Consider the following 20,758-nt stretch of genomic DNA (forward strand, 5'->3'; position numbering starts at 1 on the left):
TCACTCTAATGTCTATGTATCAGACCTCATCTAAGGACCAGTTGAAGGAGACATGATCTAAGGACCATGTGTCGGGGACCTAATCTAAACCTAATCTAAGGATGGTGTGCAGGGGACCTAATCAAAGGACCATATGAACGGGAATGAGAGGGGCTTTATCTTAGGACCATGTGTAGGGGACCTAATTAAGGACCATGTGTAGTGACGTCATCCAAAGCTCCATGTGTTGGGGACCGTCTACATCTGTGTAATGGTTCCAGAAATGCCTGCTATGGGGTGAGGTATCCTTCAATGAAGCTCTACAGTGTTACCGCCGGGCATCAGGACAGGCACGGGATGAATGGCTCACTACAATCAGAAAGATCTTTCAACACATCAACAAGTAAGCCAAAACTTACTTTTAGTGATTTTCTTCAAAACACTGTAATGTCAAACTTTATAAGATGTTCTGGGAGAGAATTACATCATTTTTAGCTTATCTTCACCCTAATAATAAAAGCCCGCTGTTTAAAGCCTTCAAACATCACATTGAAAGCCCAGGTTTGATTCCCCACATTGTGTGAAGCCCGATCTCCCAACCAGATATTGCTGGAATATTGCTGAAAGTAGGGTAAAACTCAACTCACTCACTCACCTTGGAATAATCCCACAATAAGCAATGATGTCTCATGCTTGAAATTTGGTGATAATGGCATTATTTGTATGTCACTGATTCACTAACTCACTGGCTACTTCTCCACACAGAGTCTTGGACATTGATGAGGATATTCTGAAGAGTCTCCCGTCCAGCAACACGGTCAGGCACACTCAGAACCTCATCCGTATGATAGAGCTGACGATGGACTCCTCTGACACGTCCCCTGAGGTTCCAAACACAGTCGTGTTGTCATGGATATTGCTGTCCAGACTCATCAAGAGGTAAGCATTCATCAGCTGAAAAAGCCCTTAAGCCCTTAAATGTTTTTTTGAATGCCAAAACCTAATAAGTGTACTGTGTATGATAATTTTTGTCAATATAAAGTTACAAAAAGGCTCTGAAATTTAATTGAACAAGTATCAAAATTAAGGATTAGAGTTTTGTTTTGGTCAGAAATTCACACAAAGGTCAGGGACTTTGTGTAAAACTTTCTGTTATGTGTAAGTGAGTTTGTGGGTTGCGGGTATCCATATGTTCATACCACAGACTGTTCATTACTGTAATGGACCTCAGTAAACTTTGAAAAGCAATGAAGACCCATGAAATATTAAACCACATTTAACTCCATTGGTATAAATTTATTGACATGGTCCCTGGCCAGCAAGAGATACCAACTGTACAAATTCATTGAAAAAACAAAGGCGATAATGGTAGTTAACCTTTTATGTGTGCTTCTCACTTCAAGTATTTTACAGTCTCTTCATACATTTATTTCAACACTTGAAGTGTATTGTTAGATGCAGGGTGGACAAAAACATTGTAGTCACCTGTCAGTACACAAGGCTTTTGTGAAGCCACCAAGAAGACTAAGTCATATAGACTTTTGTTGTGACAAACATACAAGAAAATACAATCAACAAGTGAAAGTTATCTTCTATTTCAGTGTTAGGGTATAGTTTACACATTGCATTCTCATCTACCTTCAAATTCACACAAAGTTCTGAAGCTACACGGTACCCAATTACTGCGGGGTGAACAGAGGATATTTACAAGCAAATTCACTTGAGATACCACCTGCTTCACTTACTTCAGTTTGGGACATTGTGTATTTACATCATTGACTTAAGTTACTGTTGCTTATTGGTTTAATATGGTTGAAGCTGGTACCATGCTGTGTGTCAATATGTGTAGTGAGGAGGCCAAGTTGAGGTCCATGTTGGCGCCGGGGGAGGAGGGGACCAACATGGATGGTGCCATCAGCAGCTCCCTCATGCTGCTCAATGTCGCACACGAGTATCTTGGCAGGTGAGTTATCAACCTGAAGAAACATTGGTGCTTTTATTAAACTTTTTCAAAAAGAATTGCTTTTGTGAAAAATGTTTTAAGGTACCCTTTTCATAACAAAATTATGAATGTATGTTTTTATTTTTTTTCTTGGTGTGATAATCAATAGATGGCCGTGAGCCATTGTTGCCATGTAAAAACAGAAAATAATCATTTTTCCACTGTCTGATGTTCAGATAATTTGTATACAGTCCATAGACACATCTTGCTGACTGGTTTAAAATGTTGTAGATTTTAAGCTACCTACGAACTCTCACTGCAATATGTCCCTGCTATATCACTGTAACCCTGATGCCCTCATTTAAAAGAATGAGAAAAACAAACACCCCTAAATACCCTGAAAAACACTCTAAGCTGACAGACATATAACTGAAGAACTGTCAAAAAAAAGCATTAAGCTAAACTGATGTGTGTATTCTGTAGACAAATGCAGCAAGTGAACTGTAATGAAATTTGAAGAAAAATTAATTTTTATAAGTTATTTCTGAGAGTTAGTGATAAACTACAATGATGTGCTGATTCAGACACTCGTGGTGCACCAAGTCGGATGGTGCTCTGCTGCTGTACTTCCTCAGTGAGCTGGAACACGAGATGAAGAAGCCCCACTTCATCAGGGAAGGGCTGGACATGGCCCTAGAGCAGTGCATCTACTGTCTGTATGGACACCCACACAAACGGGGCAAGGCCAAGCACCTGCAAGACCACAATGCACCACCGGTCAGTCACCCTGCATCACGCTGTAACTTATTTAACAAAACATCTGTGTAAATGTCTATGCTGTTTTCTGTTAACAGAAACATTCATTTACGTTTTCATTGCTCATCTTTCAAAGATGGAAAAACTGGATATAGAGGAGAAGGCAATGGGAATAAGTCTAGGCTTGACCTGATTTCTGAAAACAATATTAGTAAGCACAGCCATGAAGTATGACTGTACTTTGAGCTTCTAATCGGCTTTCAGTGATTTTGTACAGTCACGTTTTTGAAGGATTATAAACAAGTCTATCTTGTCTTTTCAGATGTTATAGTCTCTAATGCCATGTTTGTTTGCTTGTTCATTTCATTGACTCTGTTTGTACTTGTGTTACAGATATCATTTGTCTGGGATAAGGCTGGGATAGTGTTTGACTACTTCAAACCAGCAACATTTCCTGAGTACGATAGCTACAAGGCTAACACGGTTTCAGCAGAGGTAGTTTTGAATATTTTGTGTGTCGTGCATGCTTAAAGCATTTAATTTGATATGTCCTTTGTTAAATAGTAACAAAGTGATCCCATCCTACAAACTGACAGTCTCCCAGATTTATGACATGGAATACAGTATGTTACCACTGGTGATGTGAAATATGTCATTCTCCTTTAGTTTAGAAGAGATATTGAGGTCTCCCAGTCAGGGGATTCTGTGTATTGTATTTGTAAAGTATACACATTTAGCAAGGAACCAAATTATGAAGCAGCACCAGTCATCCCAAAATATACTGGCAGTTTATCTGCATCCCTGTACTTCTGTTGTGAATCAAATTGTTATTTTATAGGATCAAGGATTTTCTGTCATCTGCATTCTGAATCATATAAATGTTGATAAACCCCATTTTCTTTAAATGTGAGGGGTAGATGGGTAGCCTAGTGGTTTAAAGCGTTTGCATGTTGTTTGCTTGAAGACATATTCTGTAAAGCCAATTTCTGGTGTCCACCACCATGATATTGCTGAAATATTGCTAAAAGTGGCATAAAACCAATCTCACTCACTTAAATGTACACATCATACCTGCAGCAGTTGATGATGTATCAAAGGGCTAACCAATATCGCCTATTTCAGTTTGAGAATCTGCTGCGTCGATTGTTTGCCCTGGTTCCAAGTGATGTTGGTGCAGGTGAGAATATGTTTTACTTTACCTTTATGGTTATTGGTGTAAATATTTTGGCATAATATGACACATAGTACAGTCACTCAAACTCTGTTTTCATATACAGTTTCATTTCTGAACCTACTCCACTAAGTGGGACGTACATTATTTTTGTAATGAAATAGGAGCAACAAGAGAGTCTTTTCTTTTCATATTTCTGTACAGTAGTAAAGAAAGTGGGGGTTCAGCTCCACCAAATCCTGGACAAGGTTCAGACCATGAAAAAGCTTCCTTGAAGGTTAGGGGCTTTGTAATTGTTTGTTTGTTTGTTTGTTTGTTTGTTTGTCACCTCGCTCAAGAGAATTCTACCATGATGGATGGATTTTCTGTAGATATTTGACTGGAGTCAGACAATCCAGTGATTGATGTCATGAGCATCAATCTATGCATCTACAAGTCAGTATGTTTGACCACCCAGTCATAGTATGGTCTTCAGAAAGGCTCAGGTTCCTGAAGGCCAGTTCCGATCCAGATCTTCACATGGCATAGCATGTAATGTGAAGTGAACAGGACCATGGTACTGTGTGTTGCTACCCTTTCGTACTGATTTTGTGATGAATACAGAATAGTTTCTTCTGACTGCCATTTTCATATTCAAGCTGTGCTTGTATTGAGCTGCAAATTCTAATCTTCAGCCAAACATCATGAGACAGTTCAGAACTACATTGAAGGTAACACCAACACAGCACCATCATCCCAAACAGACAGGTCAGTGTCCTATTATTCGTAGTAGTATCAGATGATCTTATCTTTCCTGATGTAATGATGAAATATTTTTACTTCCAGATTTGTCTTTATCAGTTGTAAACTGTAGCAGATTAGCATGCATGTTTTTAAAGTTTTGTTTTGAGATAAAAATGTAAGTATGACAGTTTTTACTTTTTTTTCATGTCACAGCAAAACACTAGAAATTCCAGAATCTGTGGGATGTCTTTTTTTAACACTACAGTGATTCTAAAAAATATCATGAATGTCTCACAGTAAGATATGCTGACACTAACTGATATTGTGTTGTCTGTTGTCAGCTCCATCCTGAAGGGCCTGTATTACCTCCTTGGTGACTACTACTTCAAGAATAAGGAAACACCGTAAGTAGACACTCAACACCACTTCATATAACATCTTTTGGAGTTTGTTAGAGAAAGTTAATTTATGTGATTGTTGAGACCCATACCAATTCCTTCTAGAATTTTGAGGTGAGTTTTGATGATATGGGATGCTTAGACGTGCATATTGTTCTGTTCCAGGAAGGCCATCAAGTTCTACATGTATGATCTTGGCAGCAACCCCAACAGACTCGACTCATGGGCAGGACTGGCGCTGGCACGGATGAGCCAGTTGGAACAGAAGCTGAGCTCCGTAAGACATGATTACCTGACCTAATTTATTGTAGGTTCAACTGACCAATGATAACACTTATGTATACACAATGCCATTAGCAAGTGGTCAAATGTAACATTATATATTGGGATTACACTTCCTTGGTAAAGTAAAGATTTTTGTGCTATTGCTGGGTTGAATCCTGTACACGAATCAAACCCACACTGTCAGAGACACTGAAGCTGTGGTGGGTGAGTGGGTTAGATGGCTGACTTTGTGTGTTAGCGATTTGATGCCAGACTCTATGTGTATGGATTGAAATCCCAGATGCACTAGATCAAACAAAAGCACAATAACTGATTTTAGTAAAACAATGTAGAAAATGCTTCTTTAAGACTATCCTTTCATTTTATTTTTGTTATGAGGAAACATTTGTATCATGGGTGTAAATTTCTGAAAGGATTCAAACTTTGTATCAAAGCAGTGGTCATGCACCTTGTTTCCACCTATTTTAGCTGATCAAGCAATTCATTTTAGATGGAGCTGCGCATGGACATCTCAATTCACAAGAAGTCCATAGCAGCACTGAGGTGTTTCCGGCGAGCCGTGGAGATTGATGAGACACAGAGGAACCTGTGGATAGAGTATGGCTCCCTGGCTTATCAGCTACATTCACATGCTTCCAGGCAACTCAAGATGGTATGTGACCATTCCAAATTTGGATGTGTTTGTGTGTGTGTTTGTTTGTTTTGTTTGTTTGTTTGTTTGTTTGTCCAGAATGGAAATCTCTATATTCTGAGAGAGAGATTGGTTCCCCTTTACAGTTAGAGGAGAAGTAGTCAGAGGGGTTTGGGGATTCAGAATGGACGACTCAGTCTCAAATCTCTATATTCTGAGAGAGAGATTGGTTCCCCTTTACAGTTAGAGGAGAAGTAGTCAGAGGGGTTTAGGGATTCAGAATGGACGACTCAGTCTCAAATCTCTATATTCTGAGAGAGAGATTGGTTCCCCTTTACAGTTAGAGGAGAAGTAGTCAGAGGGGTTTAGGGATTCAGAATGGACGACTCAGTCTCAAATCTCTATATTCTGAGAGAGAGATTGGTTCCCCTTTACAGTTAGAGGAGAAGTAGTCAGAGGGGTTTGGGGATTCAGAATGGATGACTCAGTCTCAAATCTCTATATTCTGAGAGAGAGATTGGTTCCCCTTTACAGTTAGAGGAGAAGTAGTCAGAGGGGTTTGGGGATTCAGAATGGACGACTTAGTCTCAAATCTCTATATTCTGAGAGAGAGATTGGTTCCCCTTTACAGTTAGAGGAGAAGTAGTCAGAGGGGTTTGGGGATTCAGAATGGACGACTTAGTCTCAAATCTCTATATTCTGAGAGAGAGATTGGTTCCCCTTTACAGTTAGAGGAGAAGTAGTCAGAGGGGTTTGGGGATTCAGAATGGACGACTTAGTCTCAAATCTCTATATTCTGAGAGAGAGATTGGTTCCCCTTTACAGTTAGAGGAGAAGTAGTCAGAGGGGTTTGGGGATTCAGAATGGACGACTTAGTCTCAAATCTATATGTCCTGACACAGAGAGACTGGTTCCCCCTGTATGATGAGCTGCTGGGGATTGTGACAGACACAAAACAGGAAATGCTGCAGATTGCCCAGAACTGTTACTGGAAGGCCAGCGAGTGTGAAGCCGACGGTAGCGAGGAGGAGTGGTTGCACCACTACATGATTGGCAAAGTGAAGGAGAAGAAGAGGTGTCATCCTAAAGAATACCTGGAGCATTACAGACAGGTGAGTTGTGTGTGGAGCATTACAGACAGGTGAGTTGTGTGTGGAGCATTACGGACAGGTGAGTTGTGTGTGGACCATGATCACCATGATATACCTTGATCACTGATCTATGATTGGAACACTACTGAGTTAACTCAATAACCTTCAATGGCTGCAGCGAACATTTTTTTTTTTTTTTCATAATTTAATACATGCAGCGCAGTATTCTGCAACATGTACAATAACTTTGTTCAACTCCAGGCAGCGATCTACCTCCATGAAGATGAGGCCTTCTACCCAAAGAAGATCACATACGCCAACAGCCCACCCAAACTGGCTCTGGAAGCACTTGAGGTAACAGCTCCTGAGTAGTCCATGTCTGTCTGAGGAGGCCGTAGCAGTTACAGTGTGCCGTCTGGTTCGACGATGTCATTCTTTAAGCAGTCACTGCAGATTGTCACCAGTTTGAATTATCGAACATGTTCATCTAGTGGTGTAGATGATGCTTGAAAAGATGACCTGAGGTATGATAGAAGCTGAACATAGTAGATGCTTAGGTGACGTTGTTTGATGTTCCACTGAAAACATTCAGGTGCTCTACTTATGAAGCACATGTGATGTTAAGATCGTGTTTCAGGTGTTCTACCTGTGGAGCACATGTGATGTTCAGATCATGTTTCAGATATTCTACCTGTGGAGCACATGTGATGTTATTACGATATTTCAGGTGTTCTACCGCCTACATGTGGCCATTCTTAAGCAGCTGTTAAAGAAGGACGGGATGGTGGACTATGAGCTGTTCCAGCACTACCTCACAGAGGCTGCTGAGAGTCCCTTTGCAAAGGGCAAGGAGAAGAGACATGAAAGGTGAGTCTGTATGATGCTCACTGCCTAGATTTCCCTTAGGCTGACTACTGAGTTTACTGCAGTGTTAGCCTCTGGTTCCTATGTCAGATTGGTCCAGATGGACCAATTCGGTTGTAAATGTCAGAAACATAAGGCTTTTCTTACATGGTGGCATACTGTGATGTAAGAAACTTCATTTCAGAGTGGCAGTCAGTCTCTGCTCACCGTCCCCTGTAACCAAGTTGTCCAGTGTTATGTTCATCATGGTCTAAAATACAAGATTCAGCTTGATTGTTATTGAGTGGTAACTTTGTTAATTGATATGCCTTGTTTGGGTGGATCTCTGTTTGTGCTATCAACATAGAGCCACAGACAAGATTGTCTACTGGTTGATCTATTATATAAAGCAGTTTAATTATGATCGAAATTTGAAGGGTATAAAGTGTTCCTTGAGTGGGATTACTGTGTAATGATGTATTTGTAACATACAGGCGAGAGTCTCACTCAGTTTCCATGGATGAGAGCTCTTCCTCCAACCTCACTCCTCCAGCCTACAGCCAGCTAAAGGCCCGCCCAGTTTATCACATGACCCCCCAGGACCACACCTACTCCAAGCAGAAGAGCTCTGTGGATGGGTCAGACACATCATGTGATGTGGCTAAGGATGTCCAGGGCAGTGACAGCTCACACTCCAAATCTACAGCTGAAGCTTCTAAGGATGTGCAGAAATCAGAAGATAAATCTGGAGCATTAGAAACAGAAGGTGGAAGCAAACCAGAAGCGATGGAAGTGTCGAAAGATGGAGATTCTGTGAAGATGCAGAGGTATGTGAGTACAGGATTTACGCCCAAAAATGGAGATTCTACAGCAGGAACTGCTGAACAGAAAGAAGGTAAGGAATTAGAACCAGTTCCTGAAGAAGAAGGACAGAAGAACGATTTACAGGATGTCAAGGCCGATAGTGCCAAGTCTGAAAGTAGTGTAGTGATGCCAGATAGTGATAAAGTGATGTCTGGTGATGATAAAGTGGCATCTAGTGATGATAAGGTGCCAGCATTCAAAGGGAAAGATTCAAATGAAAGGGAACAGAAGGACAAAGACACGTTGAATGATAGTGTATTGGTGTTGGATCCCGCCACTGGCCTCATGGTGCCAATGACTGATGAAGACATGGTGGTTGATGATGTGCCACATGAGGATGAGTCAGGTGGAGGTGACAAGTCAGGTGGAGGTGACAAGGCCCAAACTGTTGAGGATTCTGTAAAGGATTCCAAACCTTCTGCAAGTACTCCAGTCTTAGGGAAAGTCCCTCCAGTTCAGAACGTAGATGTCATTGAGATTAGTGATGATGAATCTTCAAACCCTGCTGAACCTACCAAATCCTCATCACTGAAGAAGCCACTTGACTCTTGTAAAGATTCTGAAACTAAAGCTGGACCTGAAGCTAAAAAAGAGCTTTTCGGAAAAATGAAGGAGAAAGGCACTAGTTCTAACTCTCCAAAACCTGAAAGCAAGACAGCTGATAAGTCGAAACCAGATGATGAATCACTTCAGGATGAATCTTCACGGTTGTCGGACAATTCGGACGAATCTGATTCATATCAACAGGACTCCTTGGATACAGAGATCCTTCACACGGAGCTGATAGACAAGTGTATAGATGCACTTCATCTATGTGTGCAACGCTTCCCCACTCACTACAAGTCCCTGTACAGGCTGGCTCATGTGTACATGACATCACCGTACCACAAGGTAAGACCGAGAACTCATGTCATGCTTATCACTGAGATCTGGGCTAGAAGGGGTATTTGTGCCAGTTCCTTTACTGGAATAGTAGAACTGGGATGTCAGACTTGCATACTTGTCTGATGTTTGTGTTATTGTACCCTAGTTCAGTAGACTGATGAACAAGATATCAATCACTGGATTTTTGGGCCAGATTCTTATATTTACAGACAGCCAATGAACCATGATAATCCAAATATATCATCTGTTCAGAAAACATCATTTTTGTGTTACCTAGCCTGCCTAGACATCAGCATTAATCTTCTAGACCAAGGCTCACTTACAAATGGAGAGCTGTCTAAAAATTCTTCCTGAAATGCATATGTCTGTCATTGTTCCAGAACCTGGAATATGCCAGGGACTTGTTGCTAGGCAACAACAACTGGCAGAACCTGTCTCACATGCCAGGGCCAGGTCTGTTTGCAGAGAGACGTACCGCTAACTTCTTCCAGGTATGGTGTTTCAGTTATGTATGGTGTGGCAGCAAGTGAGCAACCCTATATGGGTAAAGGTTAGATTGTCAACATGGTTAAACACAAGCAATAATGTGACTTGACTCAAGAATAATATCAGGGTGAGTCTGTCATTCAGAGGGGCAGTGAGTTAGCCTTGTGGTTAAAGTGTTCACTCATGATGCCAAAGACCCGAGTTTGATTCCCCACATGGGTACAATGTATGAAGCCCATTTCTGGTGTTTCCAGCTGTGATATTGCTGGTGTTTTGCTAAAAGCGGCACCCCCCCACCCACTCACTCACTCACTGTCATTTAGACTCATTATAGGTGTATTGAAAGTTTTGCTTTACACAGGTGGGTACTCTTTTTGTTTCTTTGTGCCTGCCTCTGATTTAGATGATATCATGCTCCAGGGCATATGGAAGATCCCCATCGAAGAGATCGATAGGTCAGGCAGTTTTGCATCTCACATCCACCGTAGTGTCCGTCTGTTGGTTGACATCCTCACCGAACAGAAGGACATCATGATGCTCTACCACATCCACATACAGCTCAACAGATCACTGGACACTGGAAAGTAAGTGGACAGGTCTCAGTAGGACCTATCACAATCTCATGACAACTAGTAATCAAGTTTTCCTAAAACTGATAGGTGGTCAAGTCCACAACCTTTGGCTCACATAAAACTATTCAAGTGATTGATACTGAACATTGCTGGAACTAATTTTGCTTTGGAAGTGGGATTGATGCCAGATTCATTTTCCCTAGTTATTGCTTACATGTGTAAAACTTATCAGTACTGAAAATTTCTGCATGGTGGAATGGTGAGGTAGCCTAGTGTGTAAAGCATTCATTCATCATGTTGAAGACCGGGGCTAGATTCTCCAAATGGGTATAATGTGTGAAGCCCATTTCTGGTGTTTTCTACAGTGATGTTTATGGAATATTGCTAAATCTGTTGTAAATCTGATTCACTCTGCATAGCCCAAGTAAGAATCATTGACTGGGTTAATGCATAGACATGTTTCCCAAGTGCCTAGATTGATGCTCATGATATCAATCACATGATTTAGTCAAAATTTTAATATTTACAGGCTGTTGTCATATACCAGATAAAGATGTTTGAGCTATAGTGATTTGCATGTATGTTCGTGGCATGTTTTAGGAAGTATCTCCGTGACCAGGAGAGGAACTGTTTTGCTAAGTCATCCTTCAAGGCAATCCTGGAGGCCATCGGAGAAGAGCTGAAACAGTGGGACCGCAAGAAGCCACGGGACAAGCAGCTAGACTACCTGATGACGGTGTACCGCGTGTGGCACCACGCATCTCACAAACTCAATGCTTTTGCGGATGGCTGTGCAGATCTGTTTGTCAAAACATACAAACTTGTACAGAAGGATTATGTGAGTATTTCATGATTTTACTATAAATTTCTGAACTAGCACAGAAAGATTGTGTGATGTTTGCAGGATTGCAGTGTGGGAAGATGTTTCAGATCACATAACAAACAAGTTTACACATCTCTGAAAGATTTTAACAACATTTTGTTTTGTCATGTGAAAGAAATAGAAAGTTTTCTCTGAAATCTGTAAGAGGAAACTTTGAAAATTTCTGTTTGTAGATTGATAGCAGCCAGCCCGTCTTGGAGCAGGCAATCAAATTCTGCCAACAAAGAATAGCAATGAATAGACCATCATCTCAGGTAGGTTACAGTTTATTATTACAGCTCTTTCACTTGCATGGTACTTTATAGAGCTTCAATTGGTGGATCGGACAGGCATATTATAAACATTTGTTTGTGACATCTCCACATCAGTGTTTATGACATCGCTGAAGTCAACTGTGGTAAATGTTTCATTCTTGAAGAACCACCACCATGGCGTGGTGGTTAGAGCGCCAAGAGGAGTGGAAGGTTGTGGTCCTTGCTTGGCACTCAGCATTAATTGGTACAAGGATGAGTCAAATCAGAGTCAGTATGTGTCTGAGTGGGGTATTCACGCTAGACTGCGGCATGATATTTCTCTGAGCTAGCACTATAAAACCACGTTGAGTCTCGGCTAGTACAAGCAGCCACACATATACATGCATGTACATCGTCATATGAATGAATGTTCGAAGTGTGACATTAAATGGTTGATAAAATGTAACATGGCTATTACCTCTTCACTGTGGTGCTAAATACCTTCCACTGTCTCACTCTTTCAGTCATCAGATGCGAACAAGTCCGCAAACTTGATCACAGCAGGATTCCTGTCTCCTCCCCCTAACAAAGCTCCATCCCAGACATCCGACCACAGTTCACCTGGAGATCCAGCTTTTCTTTCCCCTAAACATACAGGACCTTTCTCACCTTCTCCAAAAAAGAACATTCAGTCTCCATTCTCATCACCCACCAACCCATCTAAACTGCCCGTCCAACCAGATGGCAGCAAAATTCAAAGCAGCCATTCAGATGGCAGCAAGGTGTCCACAAGCCAATCCGATGGCAGTTCCACTGGAGCTACCAGCCAATCAGACGTGGATGATGCATTGGTGTCTCCGTCGCCAGGGAAATTGACTTCAGCGGTACAGGTACACCTTCCGCATGGTCCTTATTAATGATGGTGTATATCTGGCGGCATGGTGCATATGTCTGTATTTCTTTTGCCCACAGCTTAGCAGTTTCCAACTAAGTTGTTGCACTTTCTGATGACAAATAAATATTTTTGGAAGCAGCTTTTTTGTACAGATCATTGTTGTCTTTGTTTATTTTCATCTTTGTTCCTTATGCATCTGAATGCTGACTGACTACTTGTATATACAGTAGATGTTATTTGTACAAGTTGTAGCTTGTATAATCTGTTACACGTGCTGCTAACTGTATGCTGCTTCATGTGGCATGTTGACTGAGGTAGTGTGTCATACCACAGATTACAGTGATACATAACATTCCTGATACCTCCCAAAGAGGATTGCTGCAAAACTGGTCGTTGTTATGACTTGTCTTGCCCTTAATACAAACATAAAAAGTACCCTTCATTGCAAGAGTTGGACTAGACAGTTACAGACTGGCAAATTTCAAGTGGATTTTTTTATGGATTTCCAGTGATAAACCAAAAGAATCTGAAGAAACACCTATACAGTTAAAGCTGTTGGGTAGCCTAAGGGTTAAAGAATTCACTCATTACATAAAAGGTCTAGGTTTGATTGCCTTTCTGAGTACAGTGTGTGAAACCCATTCCTGACATATTCTCTTGTATATTTGTTGGAATATTGTGAAAAACTTTGTACAATTCACACTGACGTAAGCCATTATCATCAAGCTGCTCTATCTCTGATGCTCTTTAACTGTTGGAGAGTATTCATCAGGCATGTATTTGATGAAGAATGCTTTCAAAATGTCGATCTATCACACAATCATGTTAGTATGACATACAAGGAAATTGTGTTGTGTATGTTTGTATGTAGGAGTTTGATGTAAGAATAACCATGTTTGGATTCGAGGATTGAATAGTCTTTCAGGAAACTATTCTGCTGATGTGATGTGAATATGTGGTCAGAGCGGAATGTGGTGTGGATCATTGCTCAGACTGTATCAGTCTTTGGTCATAGCACAGGGATTTGTAGCACTAATAGTTAAAGGAGAAAGCTGAACCAGGCGATGTGTAGTCACTACAATGTGTGTGTGTGCATCTGCTATGTCTGAGAGTAGAAATGTTGACGAAGCCAAAATACTCTTTGTGAAATGTTAGAGCAAACGGTGCTCTAGTTGTTTGATGTGTGAAGCTCTGGCTATGATCTGTCATGTTGAAGTGATCTTTGATCTCCTACATGGCTGTTTTGTGAGTATGTACTAGAATTGTTACCTTGTGCACACATTTGTTATCTAGCACAAAAACATTGATCTCAAACATATTTTCATAATGAAGTTCAAATTGAAGTCCAGTTTTCAATATGTTGTTTTTCATTGTTAAAACTGACACAAAATATTATTGACGAAAGATTAGAGATTAGAGAAACTCCCGAAGCTGCAGGTAATTCTGGTGTTTCTTTTGCTGTTGAAGTCTCCATGTATTGAAGAAAATCATGATTAAATCCTTGCCCTCTGTTTTCTGTGTTGTCGCCTATCTTTCTGTGTGTCATCTTGAAGAGCAGTGTTGTGTCTTATCATGTAGGGAAGAAGAGACGCTTTTGTGACTGTATTTACTCTGGTGCACAATGTTCCTATGGTGCTACACGTTTTAGATTATTGTGGATGGATTAAAGCAAGCTTTTGGTGTGAGCTTGTTTTGCTGTCTCCATACTTTGGATGATGCAGATTCTCTGAGTTGAAAATCTAAATTACAGTTGTCCCCAGATTATTTCGCACTGGCATGTTCTTCACTGGGCTTGCTGAGTGCGGCGTAAAAAGAATACTCACTCATCAGTGGACATTATGCAGATGTTTGTGTAACTGACAGATTGTTTATTCATGTCTTGGAATGAGTCATGTTTGTTGTTATTTGCATATGATGCAGTAATTCTAGCTACGAATAATCAGTATTAGGTTACACTTATTATTCAGTTAATATTTAAGACGAGAGTTTGAGGATCCAAACGTGATTATGTGGACGCATAAATTTTGAATAGATCAAGCCATGTTTGAAAATGTCAGTTGTGATAAATCTCTTGGAATCACCTTACAAAGAATTTGTCGGAATATGTTTGGGGTGAAATGCCAAAATGCAGAGCTGGTAGATGGAAAATAGAAACTGAAAGTAATTGTCCCCTTTATGTCAGGTGATTTTGTTGATGAAATTCATTGACTTCTTTGTCTAGCTTGGGAAAATGACAGAAAATAGCTAATTCACACGTTCTGCGATAAACCAAACTACTTCGAAATGTATTCATTTCTTTAAATTTTAGGAATTATCCAAAATGTGTGAAAGTAATATGTTACTAACACAGTGTGCAATTAAATGTTGTCCTCTATTATCTTCACTCACTGCTCGTTGACGTTGCCGTTGCATATTCTATACCCGCATATTTAAATGCACGCAATGATATAATGGTTGTATCACCAATGCCACGGGTAGAGGCCTGAATGGAAGTACACTTCAGTTCAGTTCAGGAAACCAACGTAGTTGTCAGGCAACTTAGACAGATTTAGATTAAGCGCGTATACATTGTTTAACATATAATTTTGGTACCTACACTTCTGTAGGACATCTACTGGGTCAGTACGTGTAATGCTCATATGGTTTGTACGACTTGATTGTCTCAATTCTGAAGGACGTAAAATGTTCTTAATGTGGATACATTACAGATGTGAAAGATTTGAAGTGCAGCATATTATGTATTGGTACATACTAAACATATTGTCACCACTGATCTTCCCTCATCTTTTCACCAGATTCATTTTGGTATATACAGGTGATCCTTCACAAAATTTACTTATGGTTAACTTTTAAAGTATAATTTGTTTCAAATTCTTGACTTCAGTCCAAGCTGTTGGACATGGAGACCCGCCACCCTCCACCCGGAATGTTCAGCGGAGGCATTGATCCTTACAGGTTTCCCTACTCACCGAACCCATCGGCATTTATGCATGACTTCATCCATCCGCTGTTGCACAGACCATATAACATACCATCCTTCCTGCATACAACTGGAACTCTGGTAAACCCAGAAACGCCTCTGGATCGTAACACAGGCTTCCTTTACAACATTCCTGACTTCACGCGTCCTAACCTAGAACCAGTGAACTTGACAAGACCAAGGAAACCAGTATCCTGTACTACTTCGAAGCCTCCAATAGCATCGTCTGTTAATTTGAAAACTATTGCGGATGGGATGAAAATGAAATTGAAAACTGCACTCTTAGCAAGCCCTCGACTGCTAAATCCGAAACCAGCCACTATTACAAGTGCAAAGCAAGTAAATGTAGCTCCGGCTGAAAATACATCGGAGGTCCCAAGAGGCATCCAAGCATCGTCAAATGATTCAAACATGAAGAGTCTTCTATTCCAAGAATCAAAAGAGACCCATGATCCATTACTTCCGTCCATGGTTGAACCCGATGTCTCATGTGACCAACCAGCAAGGAAAAAACAGAAACTGGTGTCTCTTTTAAACCAGAAAGTTCATGATATGGATTGTGATGTCACCAAACGGATTTTGAAAGTAGAACAAACGGGAAGGAATGTTTTTGAGGATACTACATCATCGAAAGGTTTTGACAATGGAGGAAAATCGGAGTTGTTTCAAGAGAGTCAGATGATGACGACTGACGTGCCGCAGTCGGCCAGCACACCCCCAGTTTCCGAACAAATACGACAAACAGACAAAGACGGTCTGTGTATCCACATGATGAAAGAAGGACCAGTTGTAAGAACATGCGCTGCATCCCCCAAACCAGACAGGACATCGCCTGATTCTGTGCGGACAGATACATCTCCGAAGAACAAAGAGGTCGGCCAATTATCCACAGTGCCGCCGTATGAAGCCGTCGACCTCGAGACGATGATTCCAACTCTACAAATACGTGCGCCGCGATCTGACAACACTCAAACAGCTGACGGAAGGGTGTTATCCTTATCCGTCGAAGGAAACACACCTGTAACAATAGAAAGTAACGCAACCAAGGCTCAGCTTGATGACACGAAGATCCATGGCCAAGTCTCCTTGACCAAGAGTATAACGTTTGATAGTGCTGCTGATGAAGGTGAATCTCCTCCTCCAGTTCTTGACAGCTATGGGTGCAGAAGTGGTGAAACACTTGACCCGACTTCTCAACCAGAATACAATGCAGACACCAGCCGATACTGTAAAGTTGATTCAACTGATTGTGACATGCCTCGAGAGATTGCCGATATTGTGAGTCAGAAAGGCCCGTCTGAAGAAGATGGAAATAAAGGTCTCGTAAATGAAAGTGTTCAAGGGAACGTCAGTCCGACAGGGGACCATATTGTATCGTCTGGTCCCTGTGGTATACCCCCAGACCTCTCATTTGGTGATTCAAGCATTCCGATGGAAGACATCGTGCCGTCCGTGACGCCTGGACAACTATCGTTGGGAGCATACGACCCTAATCTGTATGAGTTTCTTTCTGATGATGACACGGATGAACATGCACTGACTATCGACATGGACGGATAGAGGCGAACGGCCATGCTTGTTGGTACTGCACAAAGATGATCTGCCCTCATTTCGAGTTCCTAAAATGATTTCGAGTTCCTAACATGATTATGAGTATGGGTCCACCTGCACAAATCGATTTCAGCGCCAGGATTATCTTCCCTCCTGTATATTAACGGAAACTAGTTGCAAGATACTCGTAGGGTTAAGGTGACTTTGTGCATGTGGGCCCTCCCGTGAAGCACACTCTATAAGTGGTACTATCTTCTGACAAGATCATCCTTAGTCCAGGTGTATTCTTGACATACTCTGCACCTATTTCACTCATGATATGAATAAGTGGTTGCTATTAAATACTTTAGATATATGTCACGTATTAGTACATATGATGACACATCCGTTTTTCAGCCAGGCTTTCCTTTTAAAATGTTGTCTCGAAGAAGCGCCCAATTGGATCGAGTGATCATGGCTGTCTTATTCGCAGTGTTCACAAGGTCTGCAACAGAATTATTGTCTAATGCAGACGCGATTACCTACAGCCTGCCCTCATGTAAAACTGGAATATAGCTGAGTGGAGATGTAAACAACAAACATGTTTCATTTACATTCAAGACTCTGTAGCTTTAGAAGAAACGGCGTACACATTTCATGAGTAATTTATTCTGGAGTGAGTGAATTACGATTTACGCCGCTGTAAGCAATATTCCAGCAACAGTAAATAAATGTGTGTACCTATAACATACATACTTAACGGATTGCGAACACATGACGAGTCACGGGTTTCCCCACTTTTTTAGCAACTGCTATTTTTCACTATTTAAAGTGATTCACAATAATAATAACGACTAATCGCTAAATACAGCATGGGGACAGCCTGCTAATTGTAACATGTGTATCTGAACCACTAGCAAATAATGACAATACCAGAGGTTGGTGAAAGGGTGAGCACATTCTGATCCTATTGACAAGAATACACACAAAGGCTTGCTCACCTGAAAAAAAAAGCAAAAAAACATTTGCATCACAGCGGTCATGTATTCATGCTTATGGTCTAGAGTAGTATGTCACTAAGGGATTTTGCTATTATCTAAATGATGTATTTATTTGAATCAGTGTACAGATGGTGTATATTTTGTCAGATGCTGGCGTTTGTCTCTAATGCTTGTGTTCATGACGTGTAGAAACATGTATGCATTTGTTCCTGTTATCATACCCATCCATGAAACCTGTCATGGAAATAGTACATCTGTGTTTGATTGTAGTAGACAATAGGTATTGTAAAAGCACTTCGTGGTGAGAAATCACATCCGAATAAATATCTCGAAACGAAACGAGAGTTGTCATTTAGTTAATGGTGATGGTACATTTGACGCTGTCATTATCATTAGGAACCTCGTGAACGTATTTTACTTGTTAAACATGTTCGGGGTAACACACAGAGAAATGAGGGTGAAGAGAATCAACCCTGAAGTTGCTGAAGGCACAACTGAACTGTGACTGTTCAACTGGTGCAGTTCTGTAAGCTGTGAACCGTCTCTCCCTATGTCCACTGTATGTACTGGTGTTATTCTGTCTATATCCCGACCAGTTGTGCACTCTAACCATTGCATGTTCTCTCTTGCAGTTCTAGCCCACCAAAAAGATTTCTGTGTCAAAATTCAGACACTGTAAATATTAGGTAATGATTCTTTAAACCTCAGATGCGATCACGACAAGGCATTGGAAGAGGACTTTCAAAATAACCACTAAAACGATTCTTTTGTGTTTAAAGATCACCACTTTGGGTATTAATTTGGGCATGCTCCTTCACCAAGATTTAGAAGATCATCGTAATGCACTTGCTCAAATGTTCCTTCTATCAGGGCTGCAGCATAAAAGTCCTCAGCCAAGCGTTCAGATGGTTTTGTGGTAGCCATGTGGAGATTTCAGTTTTGATGTGCCATGGACAAAACTGATGTCTGATGCGATTTATTATTTCAACTTGTGCTATGCGTTCTGAATCGTTTCAGGTGAACAACAGACAACATACGTTTATAGTGGGTGCCACTGTATGGCGGGATACGATCGCCTTCGTGCAATATAGAGATAGAGATGTGTAAACACATGTCCTGTCAATATCACTTGATTGTCTTGAATTTTTGGAATGTTTACGTGTGTAGCCGCTTTGAGTCAAATACAGAATTAATGTTAACAAATATTTTTAAAGAAATGAAACGTATCCTCCGTTTCGACGTGATGTTTTCCATCAGTAATGATTGTACGTATTTGGCGATGAACAAAAGTGAAGACATTTAAGTATTAATGTAAAATGTGTGTTAGCAGGTTATAGTAAGACAGTTGGACATACATAAAGATATTTACAACCGATTCAGCGATTATAAAAAAAATATAAGTATTGCTTCATGAGCAGATATATAATCACATGGCTGTTCTTATCAAAACGTTGTTTACGAAACTAACCACCGCCTGAAATATAGTACCTTCAGCGAGTGGCAGTTCTCAGGTACACACATTATACATGCCGGTATTACACGGTAATAACAGATGGAAATCTCTCGTTGGGTGTGGCAGCTACATATAGTGTGTCTTTTAATGAGTGAGTTTAGTTTTACCCCGCACTCCGCAGTATTCCACCTATGGCGGTGGTCTGCACATAATCGAGGCTAGACCAAACAATTCAGTGACCAACAGCATGAGCATCGATCTCCACAATTGGGAACCAATGACATGTGTCATCCCAGTCAGCGAGCCTGGCCACCCGATCCCGTTAGTCGCCTCTTACGACAAGCTGAAGACCTGTTCTACCCCGGACCTTCAAGGATCGGTATTTAATGCTACGATGCTGTTTCCTTCAGTTCAGCTTGTACTTGGGACATCATGCATCATCTTCCAACGTCAATGGAAAAAGCATGGTAGACATAACTGTTTTTTACTTCAACGGCATGTACCAGTATTTATAATCTATCTATAGTAAACCATAGGCTAAAATAAATAAGTGAGCTGTAATTCATGTTACAAGTCAATGACGTAAACAAACACATTTCATTGCAACATCAACGCCACAGTTTCTGTAATTCATGTCAGAAACGCAACCCAATCCCATCACGTCATGTCTAGGTATCTTTCATGAGCCTGCACGAAATTACGGACATTATAACGAACCTTCATTACAGCAGCTTAAGAAGGTTAAAACTTGTCGCACCAGTCCTGCTGTTATGCACCGAAACCCATGTACATACAGTTAAGCAACAACACGGTATAAATGTAGTGGCGTTTCTTGGTAGGCGTCAGATGTGTGTTCCTGTCAACATAGCACCTTACTTGTTTCACTTGGTTGTTAGTGGGCAGAGGAAAGTACGTGGGTTACGGCATGCTGGCATGTGTGTTGCCAGAACAATTTAGCAGTGTTTCGTGAAGGCAATCATGCAAACAGTATTTTTAAGGTAATAAATAACTTCTCTGAGTGGCATTTAGAAGTTGGTGTGATGAATAACAGGGATAGTTCTATCGATATGCATCTTCTTTAATATAACAGGAACTACGTTTTATTGTGTCTCATATCACTTGCTACTACTGCTCCTTGTCATGAAAATATGTTAGGT

At 40.8% G+C, this 20,758-nt stretch overlaps 1 protein-coding gene across 1 annotated transcript in view; it reads left to right on the forward strand.

The window, feature by feature from the left end:
* LOC137262219 (calcineurin-binding protein cabin-1-like) overlaps positions 1 to 14,150 on the forward strand; it is a 37,584-nt gene extending 23,434 nt beyond the window's left edge. Inside the window, exons 24-42 of the mRNA XM_067800012.1 lie at positions 261 to 382; positions 745 to 918; positions 1,829 to 1,942; positions 2,506 to 2,698; positions 3,071 to 3,172; positions 3,800 to 3,854; positions 4,523 to 4,595; positions 4,913 to 4,975; positions 5,135 to 5,246; positions 5,745 to 5,906; positions 6,788 to 6,997; positions 7,238 to 7,330; positions 7,704 to 7,843; positions 8,314 to 9,574; positions 9,949 to 10,059; positions 10,475 to 10,638; positions 11,227 to 11,464; positions 11,683 to 11,763; positions 12,267 to 14,150. Of these exons, the coding sequence (XP_067656113.1) occupies positions 261 to 382; positions 745 to 918; positions 1,829 to 1,942; positions 2,506 to 2,698; positions 3,071 to 3,172; positions 3,800 to 3,854; positions 4,523 to 4,595; positions 4,913 to 4,975; positions 5,135 to 5,246; positions 5,745 to 5,906; positions 6,788 to 6,997; positions 7,238 to 7,330; positions 7,704 to 7,843; positions 8,314 to 9,574; positions 9,949 to 10,059; positions 10,475 to 10,638; positions 11,227 to 11,464; positions 11,683 to 11,763; positions 12,267 to 12,659 (3,861 nt within the window). The 3' untranslated portion in view covers positions 12,660 to 14,150. The remainder of the gene's footprint in view (positions 1 to 260; positions 383 to 744; positions 919 to 1,828; positions 1,943 to 2,505; positions 2,699 to 3,070; positions 3,173 to 3,799; positions 3,855 to 4,522; positions 4,596 to 4,912; positions 4,976 to 5,134; positions 5,247 to 5,744; positions 5,907 to 6,787; positions 6,998 to 7,237; positions 7,331 to 7,703; positions 7,844 to 8,313; positions 9,575 to 9,948; positions 10,060 to 10,474; positions 10,639 to 11,226; positions 11,465 to 11,682; positions 11,764 to 12,266) is intronic.
* The last annotated feature ends 6,608 nt before the right edge of the window (positions 14,151 to 20,758 follow it).

Source organism: Haliotis asinina, chromosome 14 (assembly GCF_037392515.1).
Source record: "Haliotis asinina isolate JCU_RB_2024 chromosome 14, JCU_Hal_asi_v2, whole genome shotgun sequence".
Taxonomy (NCBI): domain Eukaryota; kingdom Metazoa; phylum Mollusca; class Gastropoda; order Lepetellida; family Haliotidae; genus Haliotis; species Haliotis asinina.